At 38.6% G+C, this 23,079-nt stretch overlaps 1 protein-coding gene across 7 annotated transcripts in view; it reads right to left on the minus strand.

Moving 5' to 3' along the window:
* Piezo (piezo type mechanosensitive ion channel component) overlaps window positions 1-23,079 on the minus strand; it is a 168,952-nt gene that overhangs the window by 12,703 nt on the left and 133,170 nt on the right. For 5 of the 7 annotated variants that reach the window (XM_071684922.1, XM_071684921.1, XM_071684919.1 and 2 more), the window contains 8 exons: window positions 19,296-19,443; window positions 15,614-15,766; window positions 13,892-13,953; window positions 10,931-11,089; window positions 9,623-9,749; window positions 9,137-9,384; window positions 5,235-5,388; window positions 1,865-2,003 (listed from right to left, as the gene is read on the minus strand). In XM_071684922.1, coding sequence (XP_071541023.1) covers window positions 1,865-2,003; window positions 5,235-5,388; window positions 9,137-9,384; window positions 9,623-9,749; window positions 10,931-11,089; window positions 13,892-13,953; window positions 15,614-15,766; window positions 19,296-19,443 — 1,190 coding nt within the window. Of the gene's footprint in view, window positions 1-1,864; window positions 2,004-5,234; window positions 5,389-9,136; window positions 9,385-9,622; window positions 9,750-10,930; window positions 11,090-13,891; window positions 13,954-15,613; window positions 15,767-19,295; window positions 19,444-23,079 lie in introns of those variants that run through there. The other 2 variants (XM_071684923.1, XR_011715451.1) reach the window with 2 other exon arrangements.

The following is a 23,079-nucleotide window of genomic DNA, read 5'->3' on the forward strand; positions in this document are numbered from 1 at the left end:
GTTAGAGGGAGATGTGGTAATCATTCCCTAACGCATTACCCTAATTGGTTATATTCCGCTCAGAAATATCTGATATCTATTACAGTCAGTGGTGTAACTGGAATGGAGAGGCAGAAGGGCACTGAGCATGGAGGAGAGGATGTTGTCATAATTTCTCCATTCACCTCAACTTCTAAGTAGGAAAAAATGGTTGACTGAGTACTGCTTTATCTGAATGGCTTAAAATCTTGTATCAGTTTTTGGTATCCTAAGTAAGTTGTTTCACTTCTAGACTGCTATTGTTACCAGGATTATCTTGGTAATTTTCATCTGAAGATGCTAAGACAACACTCAGCAATATCAGTGGAGTCACAGCTCCCATAATCTAAGGCAGCTATCATTATAGCAAAACTCATCTAGGTTCATTACATGTTCACACACCAATTCAGCCTCAGTTCTATTAGTGGCCTTATTCACTCCAATGGGAGTAACAACATAATTTAAATCGAGGGATAAAGATATCCCACAACACTCAACACATCTGACAAGTTCAAAACAGTTTTACAAATATTTTAGATTTTCAGGTTCATTTAATCCCACCAAAATGGAGAGTAATTCATTGTACTATTATCATCACCATTATCATCATACTTAATCACTGTTTCCCACATCAGCGAGGTAGCATCAGGAAACAGACAAAGAATGGCCCAAACATGCACATATACATACATACAAAAATTTACTTTATTATACTTTGTTGCTGTCTCCCGCGTTAGCAAGGTAGCATAAGGAAATAGACGAAAGAATGGCCCAACACACCCACATACACATATATATAAATACACATCCACACACACACATACATACCTATATATTTCAACGTATACATATATATACCTACACACACACAAACATACACATGTACACGTCCACACACGCACATATACATACCTATACATTTCAATGTATACATATGTATCCCTACACAAACATACATATAAACACATGTACATAATTCATACTTGCTGCCCTTAGTCATTCCCTTCGCCACCCCGCCACACATGAAATAACAACCCTCTCCCCTTGCACGCGCACTAGGTAGCACTAGAAAAGACAGCAAAGGCCACATTCGTTTACACTCGGTCTCTGTCATGTATAATGTACCAAAACCACAGCTCCCTTTCCACATCCAGGCCCCAAAAAACTTTCCATGGTTTACTCCAGACGCTTCACATGCCCTGGTTCAATCCACTTACAGCACGTCGACCCAGGTATACCACATCGTTCCAATTCATTCTATTCCTTGAATACCTTTCACCCTCCTGCATGTTTAGGCTCCAATCGCTCAAAATCTTTTTTTACTCCATCCTTCCACCTCCAATTCGGTCTCCCACTTCTCCTCGCTCCCTCCACCTCTGACACATATATCCTGTCAATCTTTCCTCACTCATTCACTCCATGAGACCAAACCATTTCAATACACCCTCTTCTGTTCTCTCAACCACACTCTTTTTATTACCACACATCTCTCTTACCCTTTCAATACTTAATTGATCACCTCACACCACATATTGTCCTCAAACATCTCATTTCCAACAAATCCAACGTCCTCCGCACAACCCTATCTATAGCCCACGTCTCGCAACCATACAACATTGATGGAACCACTATTCCTTCAAACATACCCATTTTTGCCTTCCAAGATAATGTTCTCACCTTCCACACATTCTTCAACGCTCCCAGAACCTTTGCCCCTCCCCCACCCTATGACTCACTTCTGCTTTAAGCTTACCTAAAAGCTTTTTCAGTCCCTGTATTACCTACAACTCAAATGACAATACACCACTCAAATCTATGTTCAAGGATTCTTCTTGAGGCTGAATACCTTTATAAGCTTCAAGGCTGACTTCAGTCTGATCTTTACATTCTGCAGCCACATCAGGAGAATTGGACACACGCTTTACATTCCAGCTAACCTTCAACCGGATGGTATGATTACTCTGGAGGTCTTCAATCAATCTTCTCTGCAAAGAGACACTTCAGCAATAACTTTTAACTAGTATATGCAACAAGGATCATAAAGAACCAATGGATATGCTGTAAAAATGCACACTGCTATAAAACTTCACAAGACAATGCTTTGCAATTACCTTTACAAAGTGGGGCAGGGTGGCACCAGGAATGGATAATGGCAAGCATGTATGATTTTTTTTTTTTTTTTTTTTTTTTTTGTCGCTGTCTCCCGCGTTTGCGAGGTAGCGCAAGGAAACACACGAAAGAAATGGCCCAACCCACCCCCATACACATGTATATACATACGTCCACACACGCAAATATACATACCTACACAGCTTTCCATGGTTTACCCCAGACGCTTCACATGCCTTGATTCAATCCACTGACAGCACGTCAACCCCGGTATACCACATCGCTTCAATTCACTCTATTCCTTGCCCTCCTTTCACCCTCCTGCATGTTCAGGCCCCGATCACACAAAATCTTTTTACTCCATCTTTCCACCTCCAATTTGGTCTCCCTCTTCTCCTCGTTCCCTCCACCTCCGACACATATATCCTCTTGGTCAATCTTTCCTCACTCATTCTCTCCATGTGACCAAACCATTTCAAAACACCCTCTTCTGCTCCCTCAACCACGCTCTTTTTATTTCCACACATCTCTCTTACCCTTACGTTACTTACTCGATCAAACCACCTCACACCACACATTGTCCTCAAACATCTCATTTCCAGCACATCCATCCTCCTGCGCACAACTCTATCCATAGTCCACGCCTCGCAACCATACAACATTGTTGGAACCACTATTCCTTCAAACATACCCATTTTTGCTTTCCGAGATAATGTTCTCGACTTCTACACATTCTTCAAGGCTCCCAGAATTTTCGCCCCCTCCCCCACCCTATGATCCACTTCCGCTTCCATGTTTCCATCCGCTGCCAGATCCACTCCCAGATATCTAAAACACTTCACTTCCTCCAGTTTTTCTCCATTCAAACTCACCTCCCAATTGACTTGACCCTCAACCCTACTGTACCTAATAACCTTGCTCTTATTCACATTTACTCTTAACTTTCTTCTTTCACACACTTTACCAAACTCAGTCACCAGCTTCTGCAGTTTCTCACATGAATCAGCCACCAGCGCTGTATCATCAGCGAACAACAACTGACTCACTTCCCAAGCTCTCTCATCCCCAACAGACTTCATCCTTGCCCCTCTTTCCAAAACATGAGTATATATGTCTATGTATGTATATGTGCACGTATGTGCATTTATCTATATGCATGTATATACAAATACACTTGTACATACTCATGCTTGTTCATCTTCATCTGTTCCCGGCACTACCCCACCCCACAGGAAACAGTACAAATGCATGAAGGAATAGAAAAACAATCATGTATACATTCTCTTCTCTTTCTCCACACCTGATCACTGCCCCCTGCATCAGTGGGGTGGTGCCAGAAAATAGGCAAAGAAAGGCCACATTCACCATTCTTCGTCTGTTCCCTGGCACAGCCTCTCTGACGCAAGGGTTGGGATGCTGTTTCCTGTGGGTGGGGTGTTGCAGGTGAAGGTGGGCAAGTAAATGTGAATAAAAAGCAGGGTTATTAGGTTCAGTAGGGTTGAAAGACAAGTTAATTGGGATGCAAGTTTGAATGGAGAAAAATTGGAGGAAGTGAAGAGTTTTAGATATCTGGGAGTGGACTTAGCAGCAGATAGAAACTTTATCCATTCCCAGAACTACCCTGCCTACAGGAAAAAGCATTGCTACCCCTGCTTCAACTAAGCATGGGGATGGATTTCTTTTAAATATGGTTCTCCGTTCTAACTTAAAAGTGTAATAATGATGTATGAACTCATGTGAAAATCATTTTTGCATGATCATTTTTTTATGAGTCATTTACATTAAACTGTAACATCCACTATTGTTCTTTTCCTTTGAAGTAAACCAGCAGTGCTTCTTCCTTTTGTTACAGAACCACTAGTACAATATGTTCTTTATGCAACAGAACAAATAAAAATATAAATGTAAGTAGTAAACATGTGCATGATTACCTATTTGTATGTTTTACACTACTGAGGGTCCCACTGACCTCTTTCTCAACTACAGAATCCCCAGAATTTTGTTTTTCATATCCACAACTACTTGAATTAGCCTGCTCAATTTATTCACTACACTGCTACTTCAGCTGTATGTCCTAAAATCTTCAACTTAGAGTTTTTCAGTTTTCTTCATCTTCTACATAAAACATTATGCGAAAGCAGTCTTTATCATCATCATCATCCACTAACAGCTCCAAAAACCTAAGCTGCCCCTTTCTAGGAAGGCTATACTCTTTCCCCCTCAACTTTTTCCTTCCTTATTTCTGCTTGTCTTTTATATTTCATCTATCTGTCTACATCACCGATCCCTGTTCCCTCCTGCAACTCCCTCAAGGGAGTGGCCACAGGAACAGAGTTTCCATGACTAATACACCAAAGTGCAGCTTCTTATCCTTTTCTGCCTCACCCTTAACAGGCCAATGGCAGAGAGCAACTCCAGTGCAGTGCCTGCAAAAGCTACCTAATGTTCCTACTAACTACTACTACCCCCAAAGTGTGTACCTAAGCTTTTAGGAAATACTAAATGTGATTTTACTCAAGTTCAGCTTGTCTCAATTTCTGTAACATCTACCTGTGGTCTGATTTCCTAAAAAATATCTTTTGAAGTCCAGTTCCTATACACAAACTGCTTGTCCATCTACATTCAAGCAAACCAATTAAAATTCTATTTTCCAACTGAGTTATCCTTTTCTCATCCAAAGACAGTGCCAGTACCTGTTTTGAAAACATTTCCCTTGCTTTAAACAAGTTTGTTATCAATGTAATCACCAAACAATTTCGTTTCATCCATCTAAAATCTGATAAGTACAAGGTGTAGTTGGATTAGAAAGCACACACATTTAGGTCCTAAAATAATCAGTATTAAAAATTTTCAAGTTATAAAAGCAAGCACATACACAGATCTAAACTTTACATCAAAATAAGTTAATCTAAAATATTTTATAAATTTAATCACGCAAGGTAAGCCCTAAATCTTTCTATAAAGGCATTCTCTAATATGGACACTATTCTATCTATGTTTCAACTTTTTTTTTCAAGTACTCTCAGTTACTCAATCATTTAATCCCCAAGCACTGCCAACTGGGGAAAAATGCTACTATATAAATTTATCAAAGAAATCATGCTGACCTGGGCAGGTGGGGAGATTCCCCAAATAGCAGTAGAGTTACCAGTAAGCTGTGCCACAACAACATCTTGAAAGTCATAATTGCTTAAGAAAGTCTGTGCTTGACGGTCAGCCCGATAATGATAGTTGAAGGAGTCCCAGTCCTTTTGAGTGAACCTGTATAATAATGTACAATAAGAGAAAAAGCAATTCAAGCAATCCTCAACATGAAAATTATATCCATTATACTTAACCGCTGTCTCCCACGTTAGCGAGGCAGCACAAGGAAACAGACGAGGAATGGCCCAACCTACCCACATACACATGTATAAAAATATCTAATAAAATAATCCAACATTAAGTATTTCATCTTTGTGTTAACACTAACAATCTCTGGTTAAACTCCTGTGTCTACAGCATCAAACTTTTCTGTTTCATGATCATTCTTGGGATGATGGATGTATCATTACCCAAATTCAAACAGGTCACAGTGAGAGATGCAGCAAGTTGAACATCTATACTTAAGTTTCTGCAATTCTGGCACAACACATACATATGTACTCATCATGTCAGGAAAAATAACCCCTTAATCTGTCCCTAAACAGAATCTCTTCATTCAATTTTCACTTCAAAGACTATCAGAAACTCTCTACTCCATGACAACTGCAACATACACGCCTTTTCTACGGTAAAGCAACTTCATAAAAGACTCTCTTTAAATAAAATTGATGCACTTCACTTATTCACATATAAAAATTGATAACATTTTTCACTTATTCATACTATTAAGCTATCCTTTTCTTCACAACCTTTCCAAAGAATACATTGATATATTTTTCATGTGTGTGTGTGTAGATATAGTATGTTCTATCCTGTTTTCCCATCACCAAGTACTTTCCTAAAATGCACATCATGCCAAATATTCAATAAAATCAACTGGAATGTATACCATATTTTTCTTTTTACAACCATTAACTAACATGCACAAACAATTGCCCCTACTTCTGGAAGAAAAGATTTAGTCATGAGGCAGTGCCAGTATATGGTGCTATCTGCATCAACCATATCACTGCATTACCTCTTTAGAGCTAGCTGCCCAATGCACATGAAAAAAATCCATTCTTTTTCCCCTTACAGAATATATCTGCATCACATAATATTGAAGAAAATATAAAAAACAGTAGTATATTTTCCTCTATACCATACTTTTAAAGGGGAGAGCAGAATGGACAGGAGAGGGCTCATCAGTGGCACAAGTTCTCGCTATTCATATGCACGAATCCTCACTATTGATGTGATTGGATTGATAGAGATGCTTTAGTGGAAGGTCTTAAGATTATATGTTGTGGGAGGTAAGCTTCTAGAAGCAGTGAGAAGTTTTTACCAAGGATATAAGACATGTGTACAAGTAGGAAGAGAAGAGAGTGATAGGTTCCTAGTAAAGGTCGGTCTACGGCAGAGGTGTGTGATGTTGCCATGGATGATTGATCTATTTATGGATGGGATAGTTAGGGAGGTAAATGCGAGAGTTTTGGAGAGAGGTGAGAGTCTGCAGTCTGTTTGGATGAGAGGGCCTGGGAAGCGAGTATGTTGTTGTTCACCAATGATACAGGTTTGGTGGCTGATTCGAGTGAGAAACGGTTTGGAAAAGTGTGCTAAAGGAGAAAGTCAAGAATAAATGTTAATAAAAGCAATGTTATTACGTTGAAGGACAAGTTAACTGGGATACAAGTTTCAATGGAGAAAGATTGGAGGAAGTGAAATGTTTTAGATATCTGGGAGTGGACTTAGCAGCGAATGGAATCCCAGAAGTGGAAACAAGTCACAGGGTGGGGGAAGGGGCAAGGGTTCTGTAAGTGATGAAGAATGTGAGGAAGGAGAGAACATTATTTTGGAGAGCAAAAATGGGTATGCTAGAGGGATTAGTGGTTCCAACAATATTATATGGTTGCAAGGCATGGGCTATAGATAAGGTTGTATGGAGGATGTGTTGGAAATTAAAGGTCTGAGGACAATATGTGGTGTAAGGTGGTTTAAGTAAGCAATGAAAGGGTGAGAGAGAAGTGAGGAAATAAAAAGTGTGGATGCGAGAGCAGAAGAGGGTGTTTTGAATGGTTTAGATATATGGAAAAAATGACTGAAGAAAGATTAACACAGATGATATGCGTGTCGGAGGTGAAGGGAACAAGGAGAAGCGGGAGACAAACGAAGTGGAAGGATGGAGTGAAAAAGATTTTGTGCAATTGGGCCCTGAAGATACAGGAGGGTGAGAGGTATACAAGGAATAGGGTGAACTGGAACAATGTGGTATACCAAGGTTGATGTGCATACGTATACTTATTCACATATCTTTTTTTTCAGGTTTTAAGGTGTGATTTCACACATCCCATACCTATCACTTACAAGATTTATATTCTATAAATATTTTTACATTTCATACATCATGTAAATATTTACATAACTTAGAATAGTAGTTACAAAAATGAAAAAATAACCTTATTTTCATGAAAGTTTCTTTTACTGTAAAGGTGTCAGGCATAGTTGCTGCATGAATCTGCTTCCTACAAGACATATTTTCCATGTGTTGTTGATTCCACCAACTACTATACTATGGATAAGAAGTGGAATCAAATAACCTAGGGAGTCAAAATGAGTTACAAAATGCTAAAGCCACAATTGTGACACTGAACAGCATCCTATGTTGCAGATCACAAACTTTAAAATGTTGCTATTTTCTGCCAGAGAACAGTCAAATTTGAGTTCACCTTGTACCATCTGTGAATACCTGCCTTCTCTTCCCTTAAATGTTTCTGCACTCGCTCCATGCAGTCATTCATTTCTCTGGCAAGACATTACTTAGTCCCTACAACTTTTATGCTGGGCTCTTAAATATAGTTTGGTGCCATTTTGATACTTTTAAAGGTATTTATGAATGTTTAACTGTTCTTTCTACCACAATGTGATTCTTCAGTCCTAGGTCATTTTCTTTGCTCCCTCCTATTTGCTGCTACAGATAAATCAACATACACCTTTCCCCTTTCTAAGAGCAGCTACTATTTATGCTTTTCACGAGAACCTACATGCTCTCATCCCTCAATTTTGCCTATTAAGTGTATGAATTCTATATCCAATTTCAATCCTAAATATGTGTTGTTGGTTACCAAATGGCAATTTTGAATTTTGCCTCATACATCCAATGAATATTCTTTTCATTAGCTTTCTATTCTTCAAAGTCAAAAAGCCTTTCCCATACTTGCTAGCAACAGTAGTATTCCTCCAAGGTTGATATACTGAACCCCTGAGAAGGCAGGGTCTAGCTGAAGAATCATAATACATGTCACAATACATTACTCTCTGAAGAACAGGGTCAACCGAAGTTAATGTTAAAGGAAGGAAAAAAAGATATGACTGGCAAGTTTGAAAAAATTGGCTAATCTGTTAGAAAAAACTTCATTTTACATGATTTTTATGATGCTAATATCTGGGTAAGTTAAATGCATGCATGAGTGACTACTTGTCATGCATAGAAATGGGTCATAAAAGGGGGAGAAAACACAGAACCCTTACTTCCATTTAAATTACTTTTTGTGTAATGATGTAAATCATACCACCCCATTCCTTACCCATGTAGAAAACACAATTATTGTATCCTCAGAATAATTCATGGTGCAACCTTAATCTGGCTTTGATTATTATAAGAGGCCTACATATAAAAAAATTCCTAACCTTCCCTACCCTGTGACGAATAATCTTTTAGTTAATTCCCATAATCTGTCCCTTGATGCCTGAAGGCAATCATCTTTAACTTGTAATCCATTTAATACTAATCTGCTCAACAATGTATTCATATACTGTGCTGCAAAATATGAGAGTAAACTAAAAATGAGTAATGTCTAAAATTGTGGAAAAAGTAAATTAGAAGCACCTGTAAAGAGACTGCTGCTGGGCTGTCATACGAAAGATTGGTTGGTAGGCCCCAATAGTAATTTGGACTGTGACATCGTATGGTGGGTTTGGCTGACCAACAGTATTGCTGAGTGCAAACAAGACCAATGGAAACCATATTATGGCAATGACACCAAATAGTGCACAGCCACCCATGCCATACTTGATTATCTTCCGTTTACTCTCCCCACGGCCTTGTGGATACTCAATTTCTGCTCGACGTTCACACTGAACAAAACAGGAAATATTGTAAAAACAATCTTATAGCTAAGAAATCTATTGTACAGACGTTATATCTCTTTATTAGTAGCAATAATATTTATCAATATGAGGAGTCTTGGATCAAAGAATTAAGAGGAACAATATTCCAATTTGAAAAAAATACTTTTAAAAAATTATGAATATGGAACAGTAAGTATGGATTCTGAGATTACATGTAGAAATTCAAAGACAAATCAAAGCAAACCTTAATTTGGAAGATGTGAGAGAAAATATCTTCCATTTTAACCCAGTCACTTAAGCTCATGCTGGTATCTGTCCATATCCAGTCCATCAGTGTCCGTAGTTCAAATAGGAATGGCACAGTCATGAACCTGTACATGGGTTACAAGTATGTTCTTAAACAGAAAAAAGGAATATCTCTTATACAAAAAATAATCTATACACATTATGAGCTATGGGATACTACAGTTTATCAACATACAATACAAATTCATTAAGAAATCATGAATGTAAAAAGATATACATTTGACACATTTGTTAATTTTTCCCAACATGTAAACCCTACATATAAATGAAATCCAAGGGAGTGGCAACTTCCACTGTAAAGATTTTTTTTTTTTTTTTTTTTTTTTTGCTGCTTTGTTGCTGTCTCCCGCGTTTGCAAGGTAGCGCAAGGAAACTGTAAAGATATACAAGATAATTCTTGACTGGTAACCCTTGTACCTCCCTATATATCTATCTGTATCTCTGATGCCCATTCTCCCTGGGAACTCCTACAAAGGGGTGGCCACAGCATGAGAATTTTTTCCATAACAGGAGAACTCCAGGCTGCTGCTTAGCTTTCAGTGCTTCATCTTTAACAGGCAATTGGCAGAGGGCAAATTTAGCACGTTGTTTCCAGAGGCTTCTACCTAATGTTCCAACAAACTATTTCTACCTAATGCTCCCACCTAATGTTCCTACTTCCCTACTACTTCTACCTTACATTTCTACCTAATACTCTTACTTATAACTTGAAAACCACTTAAGTGCTGGCTCAATACACAGCCATCACTAACCCTCACTATACCCAGGTGGGTAGTACCGGTTATATACTTCCCTTATTGGTGGTTGTTTACCAACTAGTCCCTACTTGTACTTCCTTGTTTGGAGCAAATATGATATCTTTTTCCTTTCCAGTCTTTACTGTATAGTAAAGACTTATCTAAAAATCAATCTGCCTTACTTTGCTACTATTTGTGTTGGATACATTCAGTACACATTGTTCTCTCCTAGACCTATACCATACAAGCAACATTATGAAGGCCTAGTACTCCATCAATAGCATTAATTACATGTACATAATGATTTCACTTTGTACTGTTCTTCTTGCCAAACATGAAGCATCAATTACTCAGCTGCTGTACCCCCTTGTGTCTGTGTAAATTCTGATTATGCTTAAATGTGTGTTTTAAGGACATCAATTTTCCATGACATTATTTCTAGTATTAATGTTCACACAGATTAGAAACTATTCAAAGTTGTAATTCTCAGGGATTTCTGAAGTGCTTACAGTCGAAAAGAGAAGAGATTCACGTAGTTAAACTGTTTGCAGAGGAAGTTTCCTAGGATTCTGGTTGGGTAACCACAGCGGATCTGGTAAGCAGACAGAAGCAAGTTGAAACACTTCACCATGTACCAGATCTGTGGTGGCCGTTTAGCATTGAATTCCCTAGAAAATGAAATAAAAACTTGTAAAGATTATTACTGTTAATACAGATTTTTATCCCTAAAATATAATGGAACACAATTTGTCGATGAAAATTTGTGCAAACAAAAACTACCAAACATACTTATGAATAAACATACCTACATACGGAAACTCATGGTGAGGTGCCTGAGGATTGGCGGAATGGGTGCATAGTGCCATTGTACAAAGGCAAAGGGGATAAGAGTGAGTGCTCAAATTACAGAGGTATAAGTTTGTTGAGTATTCCTGGTAAATTATATGGGAGGGTATTGATTGAGAGGGTGAAGGCATGTACAGAGCATCAGATTGGGGAAGAGCAGTGTGGTTTCAGAAGTGGTAGAGGATGTGTGGATCAGGTGTTTGCTTTGAAGAATGTATGTGAGAAATACTTAGAAAAGCAAATGGATTTGTATGTAGCATTTATGGATCTGGAGAAGGCATATGATAGAGTTGATAGAGATGCTCTGTGGAAGGTATTAAGAATATATGGTGTGGGAGGCAAGTTGTTAGAAGCAGTGAAAAGTTTTTATCGAGGATGTAAGGCATGTGTACGTGTAGGAAGAGAGGAAAGTGATTGGTTCTCAGTGAATGTAGGTTTGCGGCAGGGGTGTGTGATGTCTCCATGGTTGTTTAATTTGTTTATGGATGGGGTTGTAAGGGAGGTAAATGCAAGAGTCCTGGAAAGAGGGGCAAGTATGAAGTCTGTTGGGGATGAGAGAGCTTGGGAAGTGAGTCAGTTGTTGTTCGCTGATGATACAGCGCTGGTGGCTGATTCATGTGAGAAACTGCAGAAGCTGGTGACTGAGTTTGGTAAAGTGTGTGGAAGAAGAAAGTTGAGAGTAAATGTGAATAAGAGCAAGGTTATTAGGTACAGTAGGGGTGAGGGTCAAGTCAATTGGGAGGTGAGTTTGAATGGAGAAAAACTGGAGGAAGTGAAGTGTTTTAGATATCTGGGAGTGGATCTGTCAGCGGATGGAACCATGGAAGCGGAAGTGGATCATAGGGTGGGGGAGGGGGCGAAAATTTTGGGAGCCTTGAAAAATGTGTGGAAGTCGAGAACATTATCTCGGAAAGCAAAAATGGGTATGTTTGAGGGAATAGTGGTTCCAACAATGTTGTATGGTTGCGAGGCGTGGGCTATGGATAGAGATGTGCGCAGGAGGATGGATGTGCTGGAAATGAGATGTTTGAGGACAATGTGTGGTGTGAGGTGGTTTGATCGAGTAAGTAACGTAAGGGTAAGGGAGATGTGTGGAAATAAAAAGAGCGTGGTTGAGAGAGCAGAAGAGGGTGTTTTGAAATGGTTTGGGCACATGGAGAGAATGAGTGAGGAGAGATTGACCAAGAGGATATATGTGTCGGAGGTGGAGGGAACGAGGAGAAGAGGGAGACCAAATTGGAGGTGGAAAGATGGAGTGAAAAAGATTTTGTGTGATCGGGGCCTGAACATGCAGGAGGGTGAAAGGAGGGCAAGGAATAGAGTGAATTGGAGTCATGTGGTATACAGGGGTTGACGTGCTGTCAGTGGATTGAATCAAGGCATGTGAAGCGTCTGGGGTAAACCATGGAAAGCTGTGTAGGTATGTATATTTGCGTGTGTGGACGTGTGTATGTACATGTGTATGAACGGAAACTTGTAACATGCACCCATGACCTTAGTATATCTATGCATATCTCAGATGCTTTTTTTTTCTCATAACTGCCCTACAGAAGGTTGAGAAGCAGGGTGAATAGTCCCCTAAAGAAACATAACCAAATACATTACATTCCTATCAAACCTTCCAGGATCGTCTTCTAAATACAGTCCCTTATATCCTTTCAGTATGCCAACTGTCTTCCTCTCACTCTTATTTCCTTCTTCCTTGCTCCTGTATGTTTTTTCAACCAATTTATCATCCTTCATCCTCGTTACATAACCTAAGCACTTCCAAGATTTCTCTTACCTAACTCTGTGATGTGAGGTCTTATGTTTTTTCATTTTTCTGACATCCTACATGTGTACATATCAAGCATTTCATATCTCATGACATCCGCTAATGCCACAAGCATCCCTCAAAAATTATCACCACTATATAACCCTAGCATCTTCTTACTGGGCTTCTTCAGCTTCAATGCTGCATTACATTAATAAGCAGGAAATAATGGACTCCTGAGTGAGAAAATCCTCAGAGAGACTGTACTCTCGTCAACAATGATGACATCACTGGATCTTGAATCTTGTTGAACGTCTTTCTAAAGGCAAAATACATAGAAATACTTTATGGGAAAGGAAGGGATATGACCACCTTGGATCCAAAACAGTTCAAACAACAGATTGTGCTTGTGCAGATATCTGGGCCATGCCAGCACAACAGCATGGCGAGTTCCACAAATGTGGAACACTGAACTATTGACATTGTTCCGATATCCCGAGTTATATCAAATCTATTTCTTGCATGTTTACATAATTTTTCTCTTGTCCCTTGATTTTACCACAGGAAGCAGAACAACTTGTTACTTGCAACTTTGGAGTATGTCTATCGCAAAATCCTGTGGATATCAATGTCTACTAACTTTTAACACTCAACCTTAATTCTCACCATTTTTCCATCTCCAATCTTCAAATTGTTCCTACTATAATTATATTTCCAATATTCTGTTACCCTTGTGGTGCAATTCTATCATACCACATCTACTTTTACTTCAACTTTATAGTATACTTATTTCAGAAAACTTATCAGTATTGCTCCATTAAGTTTTCAAGTTATCTAATAAAAATTCAGCATGGCAAAGGTGCTTCTTTACCTTTCTGTAACTGCAGGCAAAATGAAGAACATCCAAATGTGTATCCCAAATGTAAGTGCCACCTGTAATGCAAGCAGATATTAATAAAGAAGTACTTTCCTCACCTCTCATCTCAATACAAGTCAACGATAAACATCTTTTATGCAATTCCAATTATATGGGAAAAAATATCAGCAAAATATGTACAAATATAAAAGCACTTGGCATTCACATCTCCATCTAAGAAAACGAGAGTACAGGTTGAGCACCCCTTATCCGAAATGCCTGGGACCAGAAGTGTTTTGGACTTGATTTTTTTGGATTTTGGAATATTTGCATTTACATAATATCAGTTGTTGTTCGCTGATGATACAGCGCTGGTGGCTGATTCATGTGAGAAACTGCAGAAGCTGGTGACTGAGTTTGGAAAAGTGTGTGGAAGAAGAAAGTTAAGAGTAAATGTGAATAAGAGCAAGGTTATTAGGTACAGTAGGGTTGAGGGTCAAGTCAATTGGGAGGTGAGTTTGAAAGGAGAAAAACTGGAGGAAGTGAAGTGTTTTAGATATCTGGGAGTGGATCTGGCAGTGGATGGAAACATGGAAGCGGAAGTGGATCATAGGGTGGGGGAAGGGGCGAAAATCCTGGGGGCCTTGAAGAATGTGTGGAAGTCGAGAACATTATCTCGGAAAGCAAAAATGGGTATGTTTGAAGGAATAGTGGTTCCAACAATGTTGTATGGTTGCGAGGCATGGGCTATGGATAGAGTTGTGCGCAGGAGGATGGATGTGCTGGAAATGAGATGTTTGAGGACAATGTGTGGTGTGAGGTGGTTTGATCGAGTGAGTAACGTAAGGGTAAGAGAGATGTGTGGAAATAAAAAGAGCGTGGTTGAGAGAGCAGAAGAGGGTGTTTTGAAGTGGTTTGGGCACATGGAGAGGATGAGTGAGGAAAGATTGACCAAGAGGATATATGTGTCGGAGGTGGAGGGAACAAGGAGGAGAGGGAGACCAAATTGGAGGTGGAAAGATGGAGTGAAAAAGATTTTGTGTGATCGGGGCCTGAACATGCAGGAGGGTGAAAGGAGGGCAAGGAATAGAGTGAATTGGAGCGATGTGGTATACCGGTGTTGACGTGCTGTCAGTGGATTGAAGCAGGGCATGTGAAGCGTCTGGGGTAAACCATGGAAAGCTGTGTAGGTATGTATATTTGCGTGTGTGGACGTATGTATATACATGTGTATGGGGGGGGGGCCATTTCTTTCGTCTGTTTCCTTGCGCTACCTCGCAAACGCGGGAGACAGCGACAGTATATATAAAAAAAAAAAAAAAAAAAATATCTTGCAGATGGGACCAAAGTCTAAAAACAAAATCAATATACACATAGCCTGAAGGCAATTTATACAATATTCTCAATAATTTTGTACACAAAATAAAATTTGTGTAACAACCATCAGAAATTTAAGGTGTCAACCTCAGCCACTTATGTGGTCATTTTGTTGTTGTTTGGCATCACCTTCATTTCTAACTCTCAATTTATATACTACTGATAAGCAATCATTTTCTTACACTTAGTCACACAAGTACTGACAAGTAAAAAAGTATACGAAATACCATTAATACAATGAAAAAACGTGTTAGGTGTGGAATTTTCCACTTGTAACATGTCGCTCAAAAAGTTTTGTAATTTGGAGCATTTTGGATTTTCAGATTTGGGATGCTCAACCTGTATGACCATCCTTCTTACCTGAAAGATTAGCTTGCCTAAAATGAACTTCCTAAGAAAAAGGGCTCGATCCACAATGATGAGACCAAACTGCAGGATAAGCATCACAAGGAAGGGAATGGGAACTCTATTATCTTCAAGATAGGCACTTACTCCACCATCACCTTGCTGTGTCTGCAATCCCACATTGCAGGAAATTAAAATAAATTCTTTATTGACAACTATCAAGCTGTACCGTCTTTAAATTCGCTATTAATGTAGAGAGAATATTCCATCAAATCTTTATGTCCTAAGTAAAATGGTAATACTGCCTGAAGTTCTTATGATGTACAATATAGTGTAACCTAACCATTCCAATGTACATGATAAACTTTGAAGCTCAGGCTTTCTTTCTTTGTACAGATTATGAAAAAAATAATCAGACTAATATCATATGCTGGCAAGGTAGGCTCAAGTTAGCTGCGAACACATTCAAAACAATGAAAATAAATACTGCATTACGAATCAACCAGTTAAATTTCAACACAATGATTAATGTTTCTGATCAAGGTATTAAAACAAAGAAGGTAAAGCAAATTGAAATTGCAATGTAACAATTCATAAATACTACAAGCTCAGGTACAGTACTTGGGAGTTATGATTAGCCAAAATGTTAGTGGAAAAGCTGATGAGATTAAGGTGATTCCAAGAAAAATTGAAGTTCACTGAAAATTCTTTTGCATGATTAAAACAAGTTTTCAGTGCACAAGGAGCTTGCATGATTAAGCATGATATATCGATGGGACAGGATAATCGAACACTGAAAAGTAAGGATGCTCAGTATAGTTGAAATTATCATATATGAAGATGTAGAAAAGGATAAGCAATGTAAATAGATCAATATAAAGATGCACAAACAAGTTTATTACAACTATATTTCCATGTAGAATGCATGGCTGATGTGGAGCTGCTCAAGAAGATATATATGGCAGGATAGTTGAGGGCACAAAGAGAAGAGACGAGGCCACAAAAGTTATTGAAAGACCGAGTCAAGTGATTAAAGTTTTAAGTACTTCATATGAAGATGCCAGATGATAAATACATTTCAACACCATCTATACCCACATTCCTCCTCTGGAATGTCTCTCTCCAATATACCAAATTCTCTTTTCTTACTTAACTCTACTTCATCTTGAGACTTCTATTCCAACATGATCCACAACTTGTTTCTTACAATACTCTCTCCTCTTACAAAACTTCATTCTAGTATTCTCAGAGAGCTGTCTAACACACATTTTCACTCCTTGTACACACTATCTATTTTGCACTATGACAACTCCTTCCAGCATTGTTTATCATTTTATATATCCTTTCAACTGTTTCCAAAGATGCACTATGTTTTCCTTTAATTATATATACGCCACCCTTTTAACACATCCAGTCACAGTTTTATTTTTTCGATTCTTTGCCCTCCATTCGCCTTCATTTTCTGGAAAACATAGCTTCTCCTTTAAAACTCTCTAACCTACCAACGTTCTTATATTCACTTTCCAACACACTGTACCTCTTTCCATAAATTATACATGCATACTAGAAACCTCCCTGGCAGCCTCTAACAATGTAGACTTCAAAACTGCTTCCACATCATCTCAACTTGGCCCCATATTTCAGATCCTCTTAGCTTTACTAGAAACATCTGTTGGGCAAGATTCACAGTTTCATTCCTCAACTTTTTTATTCGTAATTCTCATCTTTTCTTTCATATTCAAAGTCCTACATCTCCTACATCAGAGATAATCTTTATATTACTACCATGTGATATATCTCCTCCAATAACTCTCTAAATCATATATCATGCACACAACATATACTGTATTCCTTCTACCAAAAACAAAATCAAGCTCTTGACCACCCAGTGTCTGCACAATATGCATTTGTGTATTTTCAAAATTTCAAACACCAGTAACAGTTATTAACTATGTTTAATCATGGATACCAAAAATGCTTTTATATGACTTTTTTAATTCAAAGTTTAAAAGTTCATCAAAATATAAACTATTCTTAGGGACCCTATTCCGTACTCTGTGACAAATCTGCAAACTGTTGGTTAACCTTTAGTGTAATTCATAAAAACATACCACATGTGTTTATACATCTTAAATGTAATGGATAAGACTACCATTTTGACCTATCAGCTATGGCATATCACTGCCCATTTCTGGAGATAAATGTGGTTTGTCAGTTGTTTGTGTTCTACATATGATGAAACAAGAGTAAACATGTACAGCAATCTATGTAATTCATGTAATCACAAACAGGATTCTTCACCCAGAGCTGAAAAAAAAAAAAAAAAAAAATACAAACTTCATAACTGGCTCCATAATGAAATTACCAGCCAACCTGACTATCACCCTTCTAAGCTACCACACATCAAAAAATATCTTATTTGTATGCTGTCATTTAGCATGTAACTGAATAATGCACAATGACTCAGGACCCCACTCACCCATACAAACTTTTGTGTGCACTTTTTTTTTTTAAACTAAATACTTCTAACCACCATTCCTTTCTCTGCATACATAATGGACTCTCTTCCATTGTCATTTACACTAAGGACTCCACCCACTCACACTCACATTATATCCTCAAATGCTGCATCACCCACTCTAAAATTTAAATCCCTGAACACTAAGATTCATTCTCTTGCATCAAAACTGCTGAAGCACTCATGCACCTCCTCCAAGAGGCACTCTTTTTCTTCACTCCACTCACTACCAGATAAATAAGCAGCAGTCCCCACCTCTTGCTATCAACTATTCATCCTAACCCAATGATCCTAAATTTGTTTCCTTATACTTTCAAACACTACCAAAGCTCCTCTTTCATTTTAAGTGCCACCCCTTCCCCTCTCACTAACCCCAAAAAACATTACCAAGTCAATCTTTTCCCTTCTATACAACATACATTTCACCGAGCCAAAACATCCGGGTTCCTCTCATCAAACAACACCTTTGCTTCCCTTTCATCCGGTTACATCTATACAAACACAGACAAACTAGCCTTAGACTTTGGGGAAAAGTCCTTGCTTGGCTCTTTCTTTCGTTCCTGTTTTTGGAAAGTGCAAATACAAGAGGGGAGGGTTTCTAGCTTCCAACACCTACACATCAAATATATCTGTAGAATTCTTATTTTCCCTGTCCCCATGATTACAGGAAACAAGAAAAACATATATAATACCATCCACGTAGAATCTGGTGAACATCATGTTGCCATTTTCTCAGCAGTGAAAGAAAATCATATCCATCAGGAAAGGCTGCATAAGACAGACACCAGAACAGAAAGCAAGGGACAAAATGTTGCATGCAACTGAAAAATAATCAAAATCTTCAAAAGCATTTGATGTGGCATACAAACAATTGACATGCATGATGTACTATTCCTAAGCATGGGAAACCCAAAATGTGAAGATGTTTAATGCTACTGATTGTTTCAGAATTAAGCATTAATGTGAAATCTATAGGGTAATATGTCTTTTACTGCAAACTGTTTTGACCAGCCTGAGCCTCCCTGCCTTGTCATAGTCATAAGTTAGACGACTGACTATCTTATGCTGAAAAGAACAAAATGTCTGTACATGTAAAAATAAAGCGTAATATATTTTCATGGTACGAAATTTTTTTTTGCATCATTTAGAAATTCCAACAGAATAAGCACTGAAACTTACACCAAAAGCTGAGAATCCAAATATAAGTACGAAGAAGTTAAAGAAATCACAGAAAAACATGTAGGCATAGACATCCACCGAGACCTGAGACTCTTGATGAAGGAGAGCACCCAGAAAAGAATGAACCTTATCCACAAGCCGGTGGGCCCTGGGGATGAAGAAAAAAAAAGCATTGGACTGGTTATGAGCAAGTGAATATATGTAGAAATATTCATTTATCTATTATACATAATTGCAGTTTCCTCCTTCAGTGAGGTAGTACCAGGAAACAGACGAAGAATGGCCCATCCACTCATACACATGTATAAACACCCACATACACAACATGCATAACATACATATAAGCAGACATTACATACATACACATGTACGCATTCATACTTGCTTGCTTTCATGCATTCCAGTCACTGCCCCACCCCACAGGAAAACGGCATTGCTATCCTGCTTCAGCGAGGCAGCGCCAAGAATACAGACAAAAAGGCCAGGTTAGTTCACTCTCAGTCTCTAGCTGTCATGCATAATTCACTGAAACCACAGCTCCCTTTCCACATCCACACTGCACAGGCCTTTCCATAGTTTACCCAAGATGCTTCACATGCCCTGGTACAGTCCACTGACAACACGTCAACCCCGGTATACCACATCATTCCAATTCACTAATCCTTGCACGTTTAGGCCCCAATTGCTCAATCTTTTTCACTCCATCCTTCCACCTCCAATTTGGTCTCCCGCTTCTTGTTCCCTCCACCTCTGACGCATATATTCTCTTTGTCAATCTGTCCTCACTCATGTAGAAATATACAAAAATACAATTCTCCAGTATCATCTATATGAATTCAACATTTCATAAGACCCTTCATAGAGCAACTTCCACTGAGGACACTGCACACTTCTGCAGGGAAGCAGGGATAAGGCTGTCTTCTTCCATAGTAAAAATGGTGACCAAAAATAATGCAAATGGATGCAAACTGCATTTGTTTACTAAAGCTGGCATTTCATATTTTTCTTGATCTATAAAAGTTACTCATTTCCCATATCAGCATGGCAGTGCCTGGAACAAAGAAATGGTCTCATTCACCACGTCAACTCTCTAGGTGTCACATATCCAGGAACCACAAAACTTTGTGGTTTGCCTCGACTGCTTCAATGCCATGGCTGAGCCACAAGACAGTGCATCATCCCCTGTAAACTACATGGCTCCAGCTCACTCTATCCCTTGCACACCTCACACCCTCAAGCATATTTACGTTCTGAGCCTTCATTTACCCCTTTTCATCATCTTTCCACTTTTCACGTGTATACTCAGTCATATTTTCTTCACTTGTAATCTCCAAATGTCCAAAACATTTCAGCACAACCTCTTCAGCTCTCTCATACATTATCCTCTTACTACCACAACTTTGTGTGTATTCATTCAGATTATTCCACATGTCTATTACTATCCAAAAAAAAGGTTTTCCTTATATCCTTCCCAACTCATGCCAATCTATTGTTATGCCATCTGTTGCAACAATACATTTCAAAGAACTGGTCTATGTTAAGATCACAGGGACCCCAGGATTATTTGAAGGAAGTCCTCACGTCTCATCCATCCTCCTTTTCTCAATGCAATTAGTTCAAGTTCTCTCCTCTCCCTGTACTTCATCTCTTACCTCTGAAACCATTCATCACAAATCAAAGGATTTTCTAGCAGTTATGCATTCCTTTGTTAGTAGAAAGAAAATCCAACTTCATATTTCTGAAATGCAATCTAGGCAGTGAACCTGTTAACATTATAGAGCAGCTGATGGAATACAACTGAAAACGCAACAGATCATGCAAATAAACTGTTGATAGCTTTACTTCACATAACAGATACAGAGAACTTTAGATCAAAGGAAAGAAGGCCTACGACAGAAATAAAGAAAAACAAGGAAGAAGTTATGGATATACAATAGATCACACACACACACTGGAAATTACAGACAATAGATATACAAGAAAAAGAAAAGCCCTGAGAACTGTGCATGTGCACAATGGAGGATGTAACATCAGAGAGAGTGGCTATTCTGTTAATACATCTAGAGAGAAAATCTAATCTACCTAAACTGTATATCAATACAAAAAAAAGAAAATTTTTCAGAGGCTTATGTTCCACAGCAGAGAGAGAGAATACCTGTATAGACTTTCAATGCACAACTAATAATATATATCAGAAAGACACTAGTGTATACAACACCTTAACAGTCTTCCTGGGGTAGACAAACAAGCTGACAATACATATTATTTTTGAAGTTAGCAGTCAAAACAGATTAGAAAAAATTACTTAAATCCACGTAAGAAATGAACTACAGGTTGTAAATACTTCACGTTAGCACAGATATCCACAAAATGAACATGGTAATATTGGATCAGTATATTGAATATCACAAGGAACAAGGTTCTATCAAATCTACAAAAACCCATTTTTTAAACAATGATAGTCTCAACCTCTAAATTCTGATGATTATGCAATGTTTAGCACATCTCTACAAAGACTATCATTATATAATACAACTATATGGAAAAAGTTATTGCAAATTGTTTCAAAGAAAAAGGGGATAAAGATAAACTGTCCAGACAGCACAGAGCTTACTAATCTATGTCTCTGATACCCATGTCCTCCAGGAACTCCCAAACCACAGCAAGTGTGTCTACAGTTATCCGTCCTCACATGCCTCCCTAAAATCCACCGTTCCACACATTCTTCCACCAACTCTCTCTCTCCAGTACTCTTTCACTCTGTTTTCTCATGTCACAGGTGGTCTTAATCTCCCACCAAACCCTTTAATTGTCCTATCATACACTCCCCATCTTGCATTCTTCCCACATGCCCAAACCATCTCAAAGACTTCACACAGACTCCACCACTCCAAAATTCATATCCCTTGTGTCCCTTTGCATTCCCTACCATATATTTCTCATTCTACCTAGTCATACCACGTGCTCCACAGCCTGGATTCCTGACCTCTGCGACTCATTCCATGTCCTGGCTACATAGGTCAAGGTCAGGAGAACTATGCTGTCTTAATCCTATCTTTACTTTCATACTTACACCAATACCCTTCCTAATTCTATTAAGGGAACCAATGCCCAAACCATCTCAAAGACTTCACACAGACTCCACCACTCCAAAATTCATATCCCTTGTGTCCCTTTGCATTCCCTACCATATATTTCTCATTCTACCTAGTCATACCACGTGCTCCACAGCCTGGATTCCTGACCTCTGCGACTCATTCCATGTCCTGGCTACATAGGTCAAGGTCAGGAGAACTATGCTGTCTTAATCCTATCTTTACTTTCATACACCAATACCCTTCCTAATTCTATTAAGGGAACCAATGACTCTTCTACCCTCTACAGCTCTCTCCCTTTCATATCTTTCCATATCACCTAACTCATCCAAGATAGCTTCCAAATACTAAAATTGTCAACTTTTCCAGTCTTTCTAACCCACTACACTTTCTTCTCTCATTCTGTAGACTTTACAAAATCTGTTTCTTTTCTAACACAAATACCTTATTCACATTTACCTTCACTGCACATGCTTACATACATCATAAAACATGCAAACTGTAACTCTTTTTCACTCACCAAGCAACACAATATCTTCCATAAGCAGGACTGTCACTAGCCACCATACCTCACCACCACAATCCATCTCTGCTCCCCCAATCCCTAGTTTTGCTTTCATCTCTCATCACTCCGTCTATTATATGTTAAGACACAATGACATCACACTGCCCTGCCTCACACCCACTTG

Source organism: Panulirus ornatus, chromosome 39 (genome assembly GCF_036320965.1).
Source record: "Panulirus ornatus isolate Po-2019 chromosome 39, ASM3632096v1, whole genome shotgun sequence".
NCBI classification, from domain to species: Eukaryota; Metazoa; Arthropoda; class Malacostraca; order Decapoda; family Palinuridae; genus Panulirus; species Panulirus ornatus.